The following is an 18,231-nucleotide window of genomic DNA, read 5'->3' as shown; positions in this document are numbered from 1 at the left end:
ATTTTGATCGATTGCACAATAATAGCCCAAATAGAGAATATTTTCGGAATGTGCCAATGGAATTCCTGATATAGGCAATGGGAAATTCCCCAATGAATATTAGTTGGCTTTATTGTTTCCCTGTGTTTCTTGCACACTTTTCTTTTTAATTTCTTTCCTTTTAAAAATATATCAAAAAAGGAATCCTGGACTTCTGTGTTTTTCTTTGATTTCTGCTTCAAAATGTCAAAATGAAGGACAGAAGTAGAATGAAAACAATAACATTCCCACACAAATTAGGTAAAAGAAAAAAACATGATTTTTTTTCTTGTCTTTTAATTATATTTCATCATTTCAAACTTCATAAATGTAGGCCTATCTATTTCTATCTCTCATCATTTTAGATGATGAATTATGTGCAATTGACGTGAAGGCAGGTTTAAAGATAACCTAAAGAAAAATGGAATGACAAAGGAGAACCCCATTTTATGAAAAGAATTTGAATTTGATATATACTTTATTGAAGTCACAATAAAGAAAGAAATTTACAAAGTCAATACAAAGACATAATAAAGATTGAGATAGGCCCAGGTTATGACGCACTACTGTCAATGCAGGGCAGTAGTATAAAACTTAATGTATTTTCCAGACCAATAAAATATTACATTGTTTGTCTTTTATTACTTAATAATATTCTTTAAACATATAGAGTATTTCAGCAGTAGATGTATGGTTCATCCTTTCTTAAAACTGGTCATCAATTCAAAGACAGAAAAATATTCACTTGAAACGATTGTACTTGCAAATGTTGTGTTCTATCATCATTATTCTGGACTTCTTGCATTTTCTACAGGGAAACTCTCTACAACGCATCAATTCCTTTGAAAATGCAAGTCAATCACAATGTAGAGCTGAGAGGCTTTTGTCGAAAGTTGTTGGACCGGGACAGCATCAGAATCTCTTGACTCTGGACAATGACATATTTGCAATTGTTCGTCCGGTGCAAATCTTTGGATGATCTGCTGTCCCAGTCCACCAACTGTCGACAAAAACCTCTCAGCTCTCCATTGCGATTTTGATTGCATTTTCAAAGGAATCGATGCGTTGTAGAAAGTTTCCTCGTAGAAAATGCGAAAAATACCTATGACCTGATCAACACGTTTTCCTGGGGTGCATTTCACAAAGCATGATTTTCTATAACATTTCATACAAGCCACTGACATCCTTGCATTTGATTGGCTGGGAGCTGGTTTGTCAGCAGAAATAAGTGATAACTTCCCTCGTGAAATGCTCTAGCTCCTAGCATATTTCTGGAAGGGCTTCAATAGAAGCACAATGTATGTAATGAACTGAGGATTATAATAATATATGTATGTAGTTAACTGAGGATTATAATGATAATAAAAAATAGAGTATGACTATGACTCTAAGACCCGTATTCTGAAGTCTGGTTTAACTTAAACTCGGGTTTAAAGTTGTGGTTTAAGTATGGATAACCAATTGTTACATAAATCACTAACAGTAGAGATATCATATTACAGCTCATTTGGCTCTCAAATCATTCATAATTGTCTAAGAAGTTTAAACAGATCGTCTTCACCATCGATGAATCAGGAAAGAGCAAAGTAAACATAAGAAACATACAACTTAATAAAAATTTTGACACTTTTGGCTTCCCATAATTTTAGCACAGAGATAGACCATGATCTAAGTTAAACCTGACTTCAGAATACGGGCCTAAGGACCCTTTCTCACAAAGAGTTGTGACTGATCCAATCACTCTCAAATTATGGAAAGCAATGAATATTGTAATTCTTTGTCTTGATCATACTGTGCAATCAAGTTCACAAACCATCAATGTGATCAATCGTTAAGCTTTGTGTTACTGGCCACAGGATGGATTCAATGTAGGTCAAGAACCTTCGATACTGCCTGACACACCGTCCAGCATAAAAGTCATTATGAAGAAATTAAGTTGAAATGACATACACGCTTGAGGGAATAACATCACAGAAATGCCATAATTGAAATTGATGGATCTATCATAACACTCCATCTAGTTTGAATGGATCAATCATAAATTTTGTAAAACAGGGCCCATTGGCCTTTAGTCAGTACATTTGATATCTGTGTTCCTCTGAAAGATTCTTCAAGCATTATGATTCAATAAGAAATCCTCCATTGCCAGTAAAGAGAAACAGGTCTATAACAACCACCCAAAGGGGGACAGGAAAGAATGGTCTTTATAAGAAGATATTCCTTGTGCTGCACTCAACCAAGGTAGGTGTTTCATAAAGCTGATCGTAAGTTAAGAGACACTTTAAGAACGACTGGTGATCCTTTCTTGTGGTAAATGGCATATTCATTGGCGATGGTTTAGCTCGTAAGAAAGGTTCACCAGTCGTTCTTAAAGTCACTCTTAACTTACCAACAGCTTTATGAAACGGCCCCCAAGGTAAGGTAAAAAATACCAGCAGGCAATACTGCCTCAAAAAGCTGTAAGCAAGGGAATCTGTGGACTGTCTCAGCCAGGGTTACATAGGAGCACCTTGAGCGAGGTCAATATGTGCGCTTTACGAGTACCCTAAACTATTATCATTATTATGGGCAGGTTCCTTTCATAACATGGTTCAATGGAGGAGTACTCATCAAGGAAATCTAAATTTGTCCTTAAATCCGAGTGATCGCTAAGTCAGGTTCCACTGAAGGATTAAGGCACCATTTTTCTCTTCCATTCTATTGCCACTTCCATTACACATACATCTTCTTAATCTTCACTATTTCGTCTGCTCCATATAAGCAATATTTCTGTTTAGTTCTTGGTCCTATTTCGAATGTGTTTCACAAATAGATTCTTTCAAGGCAGGGCCACTTTAGCTGCAGCCCAGTAGGATCCATCTTCTGCGTAGTGCCTCCTCTCCGCAAGATGAAGAGAGTCAACATGAAGTTCTCCAAATGAAAAATCACCATACATCTGAAATACAAGTACATAAGCAAGATTTAGGACTCAGGGGTAAAAACTGAACTTTTGTTCATGATTTTTTTTATTTCTCTCGAAAATACAACTCATATACTTTGCATCAGAAGAATGTTTAATAAATTTGGTTGTAAAGCTACACACAAATTTATGCATGACTGGAACATGTTCTTAGGTGATAAGTCAGTTACATAGGGGTATATCATTTAGCACAAGAAAGGGTAACCAGTCTCAAGACATGTTTCATTACACCCAACATTTAAACTTTTATTTATTTTCTCTCACTTATAAGCAGAGGTGTGAGTGATCACAAATAAAAAGAGCTAAAGAAATTAATAAAGCTTAAAGGTAAAAGAAAGTAATTGCAGCAAACAATTATTTCATGAAAAAGCTTTTAAAATCAAGGTCAATCACCACCATATTATCATATATCTGGATATGTTAAATTGAAATAAACTCATCTTTGTGAAATCATGAAATCTTAGGTGAGAACCAATAATTCTGATGATAACTAACACAAAGGCATGTGTGGGACAGTGTATTAATATTGCTTGGAAAAATACCTGACATTTTATGGAACTCTGTGCTTATTTTGCTCATTTCTCAGCAATTACATATTTTTCCAGAGCCAATTGGCACATATTTTTTATTTATACATACAAACACTTTCGTGGTCATTTTATTGGATATCTGTTCAAACTCATTTATTTTATTCATTATTTATCTTTAAATTGAAAGAGCTACCATACTTTTTGAACAGAGGAAAGCTTACATAAGCGGAAATTAAACTGGAGATGAAAACCAAATATAACTGAACTCTCGCACCCCCATCTTTATAAACCCAATCCCAGTCTCACCTCAAGAATCTCACTGGCATCAAAAGCTTCTCTGTTCCTCTGCTGTTGACCCCGACCTCTGACCTCTGATCTTTGATCTTTGACATCTGGTGCTCTGAAGATAGAGTTCATAAGGGTTGCATGAAGCTTGACCCCAAGGTCACTGCGACTGTCTTGACAGAGTTCTGAGGATACAAATCTATCCTGGATTCGGTTGGCAATCTCTTGTAATCTGGAAATATAAGAAATCATATATGACATGAAGAGCAAATTTCTTTTTCAGCATGACAGACTTGGTGAAAATCATTAAAAATACCTGGAACATAGATATCTTTGGAGCTAAGCGAATTCTGTCTACCTAAAGAAATTCTTCGGCCAAGCCTGATTAGCTTCAGGCAACGATCAAGACAGGGAAAAGTTAGATGACTTTACTGTAAGGCAATTTTCAGTGGCATTATGTAACGTCTACTGGTAACAAATCTCGTTCCAATCTAGGTGATTTACATCTAAATGTCATTCAATTACCCATGAAAACACACAACATTCTTCCTTTTAAAACCAAAAGGTCTTGTAAACCCATTGATAGTAACTGTAGTGTGAAAGAGGTATGAAAACAGCAATCTGTTTTTATATCTACCTGTCTGTGCCATCTTGCATCCTAACCTTCCCATAGAGTACATCGACCTTCCCCGGATCATCGTTCATGTATTCCAGTCCCACCATGTCAAGCGACAGAGGGCGTCCTTCAAGCAATGGACTAGTATAAAGATGGAGAGACAAATGAATGATAAGCATACTTTCAACAATGTCTTATTCTTGCGTTGTATCTCTTGTTGGATAGAATTTAATATTTCTGTTACTGCCTGCTCTTGAAATTCATCGTTAAAGATTTATTCAGTCGTATGAACGCAGCTTGATAGATGAATTGACAAATGTTTCACAAAACAAAATAAAAATACACATCCAATTCACAAATATGCAAAATTGCATATTATCAAAAAATCATTAAATAATTGCATACATAAATAATATTTTGAAAGTCCCTCTCTTTCTTCACTATCACCCTTCTTTAGCAGCCTTCATATGAAAATTTAAACAAAAGGGTTGAAATTCAATACTTCCAATCTTTGTTGCTGAACTTATTTTTTTAAACAAATTTCTCAGTGTAGTACATATTCATCACAATACAAAAGTACAAATAACAAAAATACTTACTTGATAATATTTTCTAAACAGTCATTCAGAATCTCATGTGCTGCTTTCTGGATATGAAAGTATCAGACAAAATATATGCCAATGGTCGATTATAGAAAAGGGAAACTGAAAGAATCATTACAATATTTTGGTGGAGCATGATTAAAACCTCCACATGCAGCCATGCTTAGGTTCATGGTAGCCAAAATGATAACCTAGTAGACTGCATTGAGATCAGTGTAAATGAATCTTTGGAACCTTACCAATTTACTGTGATTTCAATTGGGCTTAGATGGTATTCATACAGCCACACTGGACCGATTCCCACTAAACTTTGGTTTCAATGTTTTTTATCACACTCCACCTAATCATGTGACAAAAAAAGGCTTGTACCTAAGAGGTGGGTAGCATCCCATTGCAGGTTGAATATAAATTCAAAACTCTGTGAAACTAATCGTAGTGGAGTATCTAAAAATAATTTCATCATCCTTATTCATACGTGTGAAAAAGTCCCAATGCACCATTTGGGCAAAACCGGGGGGAATGGGGGGGGGGGGCCGCTTTGGACGACGGGTCGAGTTCCAGCCAATGCGACAGACCCCTACATTCCCAACACACCGTTATGGCAAAACCAAGGGGGAATGGGGGGGGGGCGCTTTGGACGACGGGTAGAGTTCCAGCCAATGCTACAGACCCCTACATTCCCAACACACCCTTATTGCAAAACCAGGGGGGATGAGGGGGGTGCTTTGGACGACGGGTCCAGTTCCACTTCCAGCCAATGCGACAGACCCCTACATTCCCAACACACCCTTTCGGCAAAACCTGTTACAGCAACAAGACGATAAAAAACACTGAAACCAGATGAACTTTTACCTTGATAAACATCATATACCATCCTGGTATGAAAGGTTTTTTTCTTTTAAATAGTTTAAGAATGAGTTTAGGATAGAAATGACATACCACTTCTTGCTTTGTCATAAGAACCAGAGTAACGATTGTGAGATGAAGACGGGATGCGATCTGGAATATCTTTTCATCAACACCAGAGCACTGGAGTTAAAGAAAAAAAACAGATTAAAGGTAAATTCCAGTTCTGGTAACGATCTCAAAATAACTTTTTACAGAATCTAATATAATGACCACCCACGTGTCTGTTTGTATGAATAAAAAATATGTGCCAAAGGATTCTGGAAGAAATTGTGTAATTGCTGAGAAATAAGCAAAATAAGCGCGGATTCGGTCACTTCCGTCGGGTCTTTATTCCAGCAATAATAATACACTGTCCCACGTGTGCCTATCTGTGTTGGCGATCTTCAGTGTGATCGTATTTCAGCTTAGATTTTATGATTTCACAAAGTTCAGTTTATGTAACTGTACCAGATCTAGATCCACGATGATATAGTCATACTTAACCTTGGTTTTACAGACTTTCTCACGAAATTAGTGTTTTACTGCAACTACTTTCATTTAGCTTTAATAATGATGAACCTCTAATGAACCCCCCCCCCCCCCCGGGAGAATTAGGGTTAACAGAGTAATAGTGCTTTCTGTCTGCATATGTATTAAAATTCTTAACTTCTTACAATATCTTTCAACAAGAGTATAAAGAAATATTTTATTTCAGAAGATTTTTTTTCATATAGCATTTTACATTACCACACAATAAATACTATCTTTTAATAATATATAGTATTAAATATTCATCATGGTATTTCCAATAACAGATTTCCCTATGAATTTGATGAAGAACAATAAATAATTGGTATGTAGATTAAAAAGTATCTGTTTAAATTAGAGTTAGATTCAAGCCAAAGAAGGGAGTTTATAGACATCCTTCAGTTTTGTTTAAGTGAACTTTGAAAATATGGCATATATAGAATAAATAGATATATATATTACCAATGCGTAAATTTTTACATCATAAAATTCATTTAGTTTATGTACTATTAAAGGCCAAGTCCACCTTAATAACAAGTTGATTTCAACAAATCAAGAAAAATCAGACAAGAATAGCACTGACAATTTCATCAAAATCAGATGTTGAATAAGATATTTAGAGCATTTTCATGTTTTGCTAATTTTCAAATAACAGTTATATGCAAATGCACATCCTTGTTGGTATGTGAATGAGAGGCGATGATGTCACAAATTCAGTGTCTTCTTTATTTCACTATATTACATTTTTTAAATCATTTTGATAGATTTGATAATAGTGTCACGACCACACCACTGTAAATTATGATTATGTTCTAGATCAAAATAACTCTAATATCATAATTTAATTATATAATTCAACAGAAAAGTATTTGTTAGCATGAAATATCACGGATTCCCCATTGCATATGGCTCATCATATGCATATCACTCAAAATCGAAAATTCAAAATTCGTTTATTTACATCTGATTTTGATTATGTTTTATTGCTATGTATGTTTGATTTCTCTCTGTTTTATTCAACTCAAAATCTCATTAGGATGAACTTGACCTTTATGAGACACGGTGGGGATCAAAATGACCATACTCACATGTTTACATTCCTTTAAGACCTCCTCTCTGAAGAAATTAAACCTGTCCATGATCTCTTGGCTGTTTAGAGGAATCGCTACAAAGTGAGTAAAGGGAGTCTTCTGACGAGCCGTGGCAACAAGAACATCGATTCTTGTCTTGGCTGAGGACACACCCTGTCGAGATTTACCGCTGATGGCTAATCAGATATTTATAAAATATAAAAACATAGGGAATATGATAACAATATATATACTTGTTTTACAAACTTTCTTACATCAATATAACTCGAGCAGTTTAGACTATAATCATCATCATCATCATAACCATCATCATCGTCATCACCATCACCATCACTATCACCATCATCATCACCATCATCATCATTTTTATTTATCATCATCATTTTTATTCATCATCTTCATCATTATCCTCGTCATCATTATTTTTATTCATCACCATTATCATATAATCATCACCATTATCCGCTTCATCATCATCATCACTATAGTCAGGTATCAGCATATATTGCAGTGCTTACTTATTTCATCAATATGATCTCTTGCTCTCGGAACATGTATCTGAGTCCTCGTCTCCTGCTCTATCCTCTTCTTTGTTTCACCTTTGACCCCAATGATGTAACCAAAGAACTTAGAAGGAACATCCATCGTCAAACGGAAGCCGTCTTTTGTCTTCTCCATCTCCAGAGGGTCACATGACACCGTATCCGTCATCTCTGCATCATACATTTCTTCATCATCTATAAGATAAAGGGATTACCAAAATTTCAACACGATGCTAACTTGAAGACAACAATAATAAATAGAACAAAATGTTTCACTAATTGGATCATGTTTCAAGGTAATTCCATATTTGGGTACTTAGTATTTGTCATATCCAGCTGTAGAAGCACAATATGGTGGTATATTGTCCCCAGTGAATACAGGTCAACACTTTACACTGTTAACACATAGACATACCACTTCTTTTAGCTAAAAAGTACATAAAGGAGATGGGGGAATGATGATAATAATGAAGAACTTACATATTTCATCATCTCCTTCGGTGTATCCACCCTGTTCTTCACCGATGTTTCTGGATATATGAGGACTGGTCATTTGGGAGGGATTCCGTCGGTAACACCGCCCTCCGATAGTGATGATTGGTGGCTTCAGAATATCCATAACAACTTCAACGGTCGACACTCCTGGTCTTTATTCTAAAACCTCATGATAAATACAAAGAAGTGATAATAATATCAGTGTATGTTTCATTTTTTGTATTATTAAATTAGTTTAGAGTTACAAATAAATTTTATTTATTAAATTAAAATCATACAGAATAAAAAATGATTTATAATATGAAATACATCAAGGGATGCATTAAAATTTAATTCTTAATTTTTAATGAACATGATTTATCCTCCATGCCCATGGGCTTATCATCATCTTCATAATAATGATAATCATTTTCAACATCATCTTCATTACTATCATCACCACATCATCATTATTATCTTCATCATTATCAACATCATAATTATCATCACCATCATCATCACCAACACCACCATCATCACCATCATCATCACCATCATTGCCATCAACATTACCATCATCATGGCCATCATCATCGTCATCATCACCATCAATCATTACCAGGCATCAACATCACCATCATCATGCATCAGTTACCATCATCATCATGCATCGCCATCATCATGCATCATCACCATCTCCCTCATCACCATCATCATCACCACCATCCTCATATCAACAGCTTCTTGAAACAGTAGCAGACAAATCGACAAGAAGCTTACTATCTCCAAATAAATCATAAAGTTTAAATAAGAGTTGAGTTATGGTGTTGTTGTCGAAAAAGTGTCATCACGGTTTATTACAGTCATAGAGGATACAGACAAATATGTGGGTATGTGGGACTGTAATAAATTTGCATTTCTGGAATACAAATCTATAGGGTACTGGAACTCTCATCTATTTGACTGGAACTCCAAAGATACACCCCTAAATATCAAATTGAAATAGACATGTGAACAACATATTAATCATTTTCATTTTGGAAGTATATGAAGTACTGATTCGATTGCAAAATACGTAAAGCTTCTGAGATTTCTTACCCCAAATTTGTACAAATTCGACTCAAGCAGAAGACGAAGTAAAATCAATTGTGAAAGAGCGCCAGCTGTTGTTGAAATCATTATAGATCTACAGTGAAAGCAAGAGAATCGTGGCCCGGGATCGTGGCAAGAAAAAAATAATTTAAAGGGATGCTCCGGGCTGAAAATGTTTATATCTAAATAAATAGAGTAGAATTTACAGAGCAAAATGCTGAAAATTTCAACAAAATCGGACAACAAATAACGAAGTTAAAGTTTAGCAATATTTTGTGAAAACAGTTATATGCACGTCATGAATATTCATTAGGTGGGCACCATGGGCTGATGATTTCACATCCCCACTTCCCTTTTTTCTAATGTTATTACATGACATCATAATTGTTTCATTTTTCAATACATGTGTGAACGATATGTCTCCCTTTATAATGAAATAAGTTGAAGCAAGGCATTTATCCTCATTACCAGGTCCCTCGGAGAGGACCTTAAGCCGTTGGTCCCCTGGTTGCTTGCTCACAGGCATTCGTGCTTTCTTAGCAGTCAGGTAAAAACGGTATATAAAAGGTATAACGGTATGAATAACTTAATTTCATATAAAAAAATACAAAAGAACAAGTGGGGATATGACATCATCAATTTGCTCATTGAATATTCATGAAGACATGCCGCGAACTATTTCACCGGAATAATGCAAATCTTTAAAATGCCATAGTTTGGTTATTCCTTGTCCGCTTTCGATTTTTTTTTTCTGATTTTTCTTTATCTGTTTAAAACATATTATTTTCAGCCTGGAGAATAACTCTATACTTTACGTTAAACAGAGAACCCTAATCCTAACCCTATATGATATCGCCCAATTTGGTGGTTAGAGCAGGATGATGTTTGGCCATATTATACCTTTATAATAGATTTGAGCCTTTCTGGGTAGGCATCTGCCTAGATGGGAAATCAGAAGCTGCGGGACAATTTTGAATGTGGGGGCTGAGTATCTGAAATATTTATACTAATACATAATATTTCTGTGGATTTGAAAAAAAGACACACCTGCACCCATAGGCGGCGGAAGTGGGGAGACGGGGGTACAGGTCCCCCCCCCCCTAAATTTGAGGTGGGGGACGATCCCCCCTAAAAATTTTGTTGATGACCTTTTTTTTTTTTTTTTGGCTTGTCAAAAAATTCTGTCGGCCCCCCCTTTAAATTTTGGTTGATATATAACCTTTTTTTTGTCAAAAATTTTGGTGGCCCCCCCCCCCCCCTAAATTTTTTGGCTTCCGCCGCCAATGCCTGCGCCAAATGTGAAGAGGCCACTGTTTTTTTTCAACCGTTGATTGTGAAAATTGAATACTAAATAGGAAATACATGCAACACCCCCCCCCCCCCCGCGCGCGCTCTGCAATGCTTTTATTTTCTTTAAAAGGGGGAGAGTGATTGGAATTTAAAGAGCTATGGAAAAATACCCCAAAATTTCAAACCTTGATAATGATATCGAGTACACAGTCAAAATTATATTTTTGTTTGTATATATAACACAGTTTACAATAATTATGAACCTTGCAGAACGTGGTTTAAATAAGTAAATTGTCAATACATTCAGCATGGTTGCTTAATTAAATTGTTAAAATGTATCAGGTTCATATAGTGAGCATTTTACAAAATTTTAAACAGCATTTTTACTGTGTAATAAACAAAACAAAAGTAATACACTGTTAAAATAATTTAAAGAACGCTATTTACTATGTGAATTGCACAGAAGTTGTTTAAACCGTTTAAATAAGTGGTTAAAATCTTAAACAACCATGCTTAATTTATTGATAATTAAATATTGGAGTTTAAACTTTGTTGTTTAAGACTTCAATCACTTGTTTAAAATGTTTAAACAACTACATCGCGTAGTAAACAGCGTTGTTTCAAAATAACAGTGCAATGCTTCAAATAATGTAATGTGTAGTACGCCCATACCCACACACAAGCACGCACACACAGACACACCTACTCAAAAGATAAATAGATTAAATTTGAAATAAAATTATCAAAAGTTCAAGCTAGTTTAGAATAAAAAGCCTACCATGCCTTTGATGATTTTGTGCTTTTTATGATTTGTTTTGATTTTCAATTTTAGTTATTTTCTTTTAATTAGGACCCCTATAAAGAATGGTGATATTGTGTAAATGTCACTGAAATGAGCTGTCCTCAATTGTAAATATTTTCTTGATTTTCATGTCTTTCATTTATGATTTTTATGGATATAAAAACAAACAAAACTAAAAGCAATTAAAACAAACAAAACTATACCAGGCGCAAATTGTTCCAATCGAATGAACCCGGTATATAAATGCAGGAACGCAGTAAACTGTTCGATTTTGCTGGCGACTTTGTTAAAAAATAGTAGGGAGTTAATTATAAAGGGTATAAGCCCGAGGTATAAGTCGGTATTGTTAAAAATAGTGGGAAGTTATAGCAGCATGATAACGGGTATAAAACACAGTTATCGGTATTGTTGAAAATACTTGGGAGTTAGCAGCATAACGGGCCCGGATAACCTGGTAGAAACAGTTCTAGATATTGTTTAAAAAAAAGTGGGGAAACATAACGGATAGACCAAGCCGGAGACCAACATAAACTTTTCTCGAAATTGTTTTATACGTTTTTCAAATATTAAGAAATTAGATAGTCGTTGGGTTTGATAATTAATTCTATGTTTAACTGTTTGCCAGTCTAAAATCCAAAGTAACAAGAACAAAGTGTCGATCTTCAACACAAAGAATGAAAAGAAAAAAATTTCAAAGTTACAAGTGAGTTTTATCAAAATTAAAATCCCTATGAAAATCTCAAGCTGCTTGAGCTCTTGAGGGAAATATCGAGGCGAAATCTAGAGTCATGGCTTTCGCAAATGTTATAACTGCAATTTCGAGTCTAGCGCCATCTTGTGCTTAACCTATTCTTATTTTTTCTGGTAGCATTATCTCGAATGGATTCAGAGTGAGGGGCCTGCCGATGATTTTTTTGACTTGATATCCTGCATAATTCACACCTTTCCATTGGAATGTAGAAGAGGAATGTTATATTTTTGTGTATCTCTGCAATTAGGTTAGTATATAATTGTATATTTTACCGCTTTTAGCGAAGAATATCGTGGAGAATGTTGTCTTTGTGTTGTGCGTTTGGCGATGATTCTGTGTGACAGAGGAACGCTCTGTCCGCCTGCTGTGTTGTGTCGGGAATGATGAGCAAGACCTCGGTAATAAACTGGGCGTGAGTGAACTGAACTTGATTGTACGGCTGGCAAGATCAGCTACATCATTCGTGCATGTATCCACAGGGGGGGGGGGGGAGGTAGGCACAGCCAACTCGTACCCCCCTCCTTTTGATAAGCACAATTAAAATTTGTAATGTAGAAAAGCCGTTAAAATTTAAACACAAAACAACTGTGCCCCTCCCCCTTGAGAAAGTGAGGTCTGAGGACCTGTCTTTTTTTGGCTTGTCAAATTGTTAATGTGGACGAAATGTATTAAATTTGTGGTTGAAATCTTATTTTTTAATTTTTTTTTCTTGTCAAATTTTTCTTTGGGGAAATGTGCCCTTGTTGTTGTTGTTGTTCATTTTGGGCCCCCCTTTTGGAAAATCCTGGATCCCACCCTGCATGTAACACATGTATGTCTTTGGCAATGGCATGATGGGATATATCTGATTATCTTACTTTTACTTGATAATTTCTTAGAATTCTTTGTGATGCCTGATATGATAATGAAGCAAAATTACTACAATCGAAGCGACGTGTCTAAGCGCTTTACAGATATATTTCATTATTCCGGTCATCTGATTTTATCAGTCATTCCCAAACACAACGTACAGTATGCAATCCTCCACTCCCTGTGGAGTATTCCAGTCAGTCAACGGTGAGGTGCACATGGTATTGACAAGCTACAATGACTTTCACATCCTACAGAGTTCCCATTTAGCACCTGGGTCGAGAGTGGCAAAGTGTGGATTAACGCGCCTTCATCATCATCTGGTACGGGATGAAGGCGCAAGCCTGTAACTCCCGGTCGCTTCTTGTAGGATTGGTCACTGAAACCTACTACTTCATGAGCCCTGTTGTTAGCATTTGTAATTGTATTAGGTTTTCAGGACTTAGACTATTCCAGTCATTAATTACTCTTCTAGTACTGAAAGACTTATTTCTCACATCCAGTTTGTAGGGACAGTGATTTTCCGTTTCAAAAAATTGCCTTTTCCGTTTCAGAAAATCTCAAATTCCGTTTCAGCATGTCAGAAAACGGAAATTCCGTTTCCCCATAGACTTTGTACACACGGAAAAGTGACAATTCCGTTTACACATTTACATGCACACTCGCACTGGTCAAAATTTGTATCTGCTACTGTACCAACAACACAATAAAATCCGTTCTAATCGGATCTATGCGGGTGAATAAAATATTTTGACACACCCATTTTGCATGCATACATCCTCACCTTTCATATTATTAGCATTATTTCACGGTGAAATGATATTTCATCGATAATTTTGGGGGTTTTTGGACATCGTTATCATCAGTCAACGTCTTTTCCCAATCCGCCATCTTGGATTTTAAGACCAAGATATCGTGCTGTTACATCTTCAAACGTAGAGGGCAGCAACACACAACTGTGTACATGTAGTTGAACGATACATGTGTGCATGTGAAGCCCAACCCGGCCGGGTACGGGTACGGTGCGGGGTACAATCGAGTGTGCTGATGTCGAGTGCAGTCACGATGTGTGAATTGTCGTGATAGTAGCGAAGTGAGATCGTGTTTTCTGGGTTTTTTTGGCCATTTAATATTCTCATTTTGTTGTGATTTTGGAGTAATTTCTGTTGCTATTCTGGGTATTTTGAGGGAAAATACGTTTTCCGTGATTTTCCGTTTGAAATGCCATTTTCCGTTTCAAAAGGCCCTTTCCGTGAATTCCGTCCGTTTTCCGCGATCGCGGAAAATCACTGTCCCTAAGTTTGCTATGGGATTTCAATAATTTCATGGAGTGACCTCTTGTAGAGTTACTACCAGACTTGGAGAAGAAATGGTCTGGAGAAATGTTGACCAATCCATGCATAATCTGGTGGACCATTATCATATCTCCTCTCCTCCTATAATAGAGTGAGTACATGTTAAGTTCCCTGAGTTTCCTTTTATATGGTAAGTTTCTCAAATCCTTCACTAGTTTTGTTGCTCTCCTCTGTACTCTCTTAATCTTCTTGGCATGTTCTGTAAATCTACTGTTCCAGATGACGCTCCCATATTCCAGATGTGGCCTTATTAATGTCTTGAAGAGAGTTGGCAAGGTAGATTTGTTTAGTTGAGTGAAAGTTCTCTTTACAATTCCAAGCAGTTGATATGCCTTATTAACAGCTAGAGACACATGCTGATGAAATTTCAATTGATTATCGACTGTTACCCCAAGATCCTTTTCTGCAGCTTCTGACTTCACTTCTTGTTCCAGCATATAAAATTTTGCTTCTGGATTATTCCTTCCGATGTGTAGAACTTTACATTTACTGCTATTGAACGGTAACTGCCATTTTTCTGACCATAATTGTAGTCTATCCAGGTCTTCTTGCAGATCTTTGATCTCTGATAAGTCACTCACTATATTGTAAAGTTTGGTGTCGGCAAATAAAGCAACATTACTCTTGTTGACAGCAGATGATAGGTCATTGATAAAAACTAGGAAGAGAACGGGTCCGAGAACGCTCCCTTGCGGTATTCCGCTTGATACTGGAGACCGTGGAGATAGTTCCCTGTTTACTCGTACACCCTGAACTCTTGTTAAAGGATGCCAGACCGCGGTGGGATTCGAACACACGACCCTCTGTTAAAAGGCAAGAGACTACACCATGGCTCCTCCAAATGATATGAAATGTGATATTGACCAGGAAGGCTGAAGGATGATCATACATTTATGCAGTTGTTTAATATTGTGCAAAAGAACTTCTTCAAATAGATCAATCAATTTGTGTGAACATGAATTGGTGGGCCGTGGGGAGGGGGGTGGGTAAGCAATTAAATCCAGTCTGCAGCTGATTGTCTTTGCTTTTTTAATAATAGGCGGATATTTATAAGCGATATGTTTAGTACTAGATCTACATGTACAACAACCAGTGACTTCCTTGTTTGCCAAGAACCCCCCCCCCCCCTTCTCATCTTGCTTTACAAGTTGTTTGCTTGACTCATGGAGAATTTTCTAACAAAAGAATAGTTCCAGTACATGTGCAAGTGTTGCACGACCTCCAGTCAAGTAAATGCGACTACTTAGTTGTGCCACCTCTCGCACCAAGTCGTACAACGTTGAACAACACTTGCACGATGATCGCCCGACCGATGGTACGACCCCGGGTACGGCCTGATGCGAGTGAATCGATCGTATTTGATCGCGTTCGGATTTTGAACATGTTCAAAGTTCAGATGTGACCAGCCACGACCACCTCGAGTTCGTGCGACCGTCTACAACGACTGCGAGTGCTCGCAAGACACCAAGAGATCGATCGTGCAACAACAAGAAAAAACTGTTGCAGGCGGTCGTAAACTGGTCGGACGTCAATTGTGAAAGGGGCTGAACGGTCGCATACATGCGAATGCAACGGTAGTGGAATGTAGTAAGCCGTAATTTCGATCGGTCTTGCAACAGTCTCATATTATCGCACCCAGTCGCAAGACTGGTCTCTGTAGGTCTCCAGCACATGTGCAAGTGTTGTACGACCTCCAGTCGACTAAATGCGACTATACTTAGTTGTGCCACCTCTCGCACCAAGTCGTACAACGTTGAACAACACTCACACGATGATCGCCCGACCGATGGTACGACCTGTTGCGAGTGAATCAATCGTATTTGATCGCGTTTGGATTTTGAACATGTTCAAAGTTCAGATGCGACCAGTCACGATCACCTCCGACCACCTCGAGTTTGTGCGATCGTCTACAACGACTGCGAGTGCTCGCAAGACACCAAGGGATCGATCGTGCAACAACAAGAAAAAACTGTTGCAGGTGGTCGTAAACAGGTCGTACGTCAATTGTGAAAGGGGCTTTACAAAGAGTTACGATTGATCCGATCAATTGCAACTATGGACGGCCAGCAACGTCAACATCTATTATGTATGTTCAAAATATTGTCTAGCTGTTTTCTTGAAAATTCACCGTGCTTCTCTTTGCATACAAAGGACATTGTGCAAATTTTTCATTAAAAAAATTATGACATTGATGGATTTCCATAGAGCTGCGATTGATTGGATCAATGGTAAGTCTTTGTAAGACGGGGCCCATGAGTCAAGAGTCCTGGCACTTCTGTACAATTTGTCCATTTGCCTTTATAGGTACCGGTAATTTAATCCTGAAAACAAAATCTTAAAAATAACACATCTTATAAAAAGTTTGGTACCGGGTATAAAAAAAAACAGAGCTGATCATTCATTCTTTTTTGTATGATTTGTTTTCCTTTATAAGGGTGACATTTATGTTAATGAGATATTCATAAAAAGAAGTGAAAGAAAAAACTTTGGAAGAATGTAATATGTTAAATCCAATCCATAATACTTCATGTGCTTTATATGTATTTCCTCATTAGGGGATTTTCAGATTTTATTTGGGATTTTGATGGGAGATGAATGATAGGATAGGCATACTGTACTATCCTTTTTTTCAGAAATATTAAAATGAACCGAAATGATTAAAACGTCTTTTAGATTGACATCAATCTTTGCCAGAATTTAATCCAAGTTTTGTTTTTTTAACGAGACTCTCTTGACTTTGTTCATTAATTATGCTATATAGATGCTTTTTTAATTGATCAGTTCTTTCATCTGATGTAAATCCATAGAGTTTCATTCATATACGCTTGCCCAGTCTGTAGCTAACACGGTTCTCTTCATGTGGGACCAGGTTTACACACACAAACACGCACAAGGTGATAGCATGTATGCCGTGTGCCCTTTTTAATGGGAAGTCGTCAACTTAGTCAGCATGACTCAAAAGGATACTCAAAATTAAGAGCATCTGATTTTCATTCGAATGCAACACGTTGAGGTAGTCTGGGCAGGTAGAGAAGGGTATGTGACTGTGTCTTGTCTCAGGCTCGACATCTGACAGCATTTAGAACCGATTCATGGGATAATTAAGGAAAGATAAAGGTGCTCACGGATAGTGGGATTCGGTCAGCTAATGCGGCGCTACATTGTAAGTGGCTATGCTTGATATTTTTATCAAAAATTTTTTTTTTTTTGTTGTTGCTTAATCCGACTTGTATCTATGTGGTCAAGAGAACTTTGTTTTCCACAAGTGTAATTAATTTACATGCTCGTACACTGTAGATATATTTTGCTTCCAAAAGAACGATGCTGATAATGTACATGTGTAAATTACTTGTTATAAACTTGCAGATTGGGTTTGTACTTCAATAAAGTGCATACTTTCTCTTTCCTGTCACATTTTCTTATCAAATGAAGAACAAAGAACATTGGTATTTCTGGAAAGTTTTGTTTGGAGACTGACATGTTGGGCAATCACTGTTATAATGTACATGTACATAAAAATGTACATACTCCGTACATGTACAGTGTATGTATTGTATAC

The 18,231-nt window shown here is 36.7% G+C and overlaps 1 protein-coding gene across 2 annotated transcripts; it reads right to left on the bottom strand.

Moving 5' to 3' along the window:
* Positions 1-477: 477 nt before the first annotated feature.
* LOC129278578 (activating signal cointegrator 1 complex subunit 1-like) lies at positions 478-9,713 on the bottom strand. 2 transcript variants are annotated; one of them, XM_054914720.2, is made up of 9 exons: positions 9,632-9,713; positions 8,540-8,720; positions 8,036-8,254; positions 7,515-7,693; positions 5,950-6,039; positions 5,008-5,054; positions 4,430-4,549; positions 3,814-4,024; positions 478-2,953 (listed from the first exon to the last, which is right to left on the bottom strand). In XM_054914720.2, the coding sequence occupies exons 2-9, from the start codon at positions 8,676-8,678 to the stop codon at positions 2,837-2,839; spliced, it is 1,122 nt and encodes a 373-aa protein (XP_054770695.2). In that variant the 5' UTR covers positions 8,679-8,720; positions 9,632-9,713; the 3' UTR covers positions 478-2,836. The 2 variants fall into 2 exon arrangements, with proteins under 2 accessions (XP_054770695.2, XP_063967228.1); XM_064111158.1 differs by having other exon boundaries at positions 8,540-8,713; positions 9,632-9,684.
* Positions 9,714-18,231: the final 8,518 nt, after the last annotated feature.

The sequence above is a fragment of the Lytechinus pictus genome, chromosome 16, assembly GCF_037042905.1.
Source record: "Lytechinus pictus isolate F3 Inbred chromosome 16, Lp3.0, whole genome shotgun sequence".
Taxonomy (NCBI): domain Eukaryota; kingdom Metazoa; phylum Echinodermata; class Echinoidea; order Temnopleuroida; family Toxopneustidae; genus Lytechinus; species Lytechinus pictus.
The sequence above is the reverse complement of the archived record's forward strand: the minus strand, read 5'-3'. Positions and strand labels throughout refer to the sequence as shown.

Excerpts from the sequence above, each read along its gene's own strand:
- LOC129278578 (XM_054914720.2), bottom strand. The coding sequence starts at position 8,678 with ATGGATATTCTGAAGCCACCAATCATCACTATCGGAGGGCGGTGTTAC. Across the intron at positions 8,255-8,539 it reads CGAAGGAGATGATGAAATAT|ATGATGAAGAAATGTATGAT; the intron begins GTAAGTTCTTCA and ends TTTATCTTATAG. Across the intron at positions 5,055-5,949 it reads TTATGACAAAGCAAGAAGTG|AAAGCAGCACATGAGATTCT; the intron begins GTATGTCATTTC and ends TTTCATATCCAG.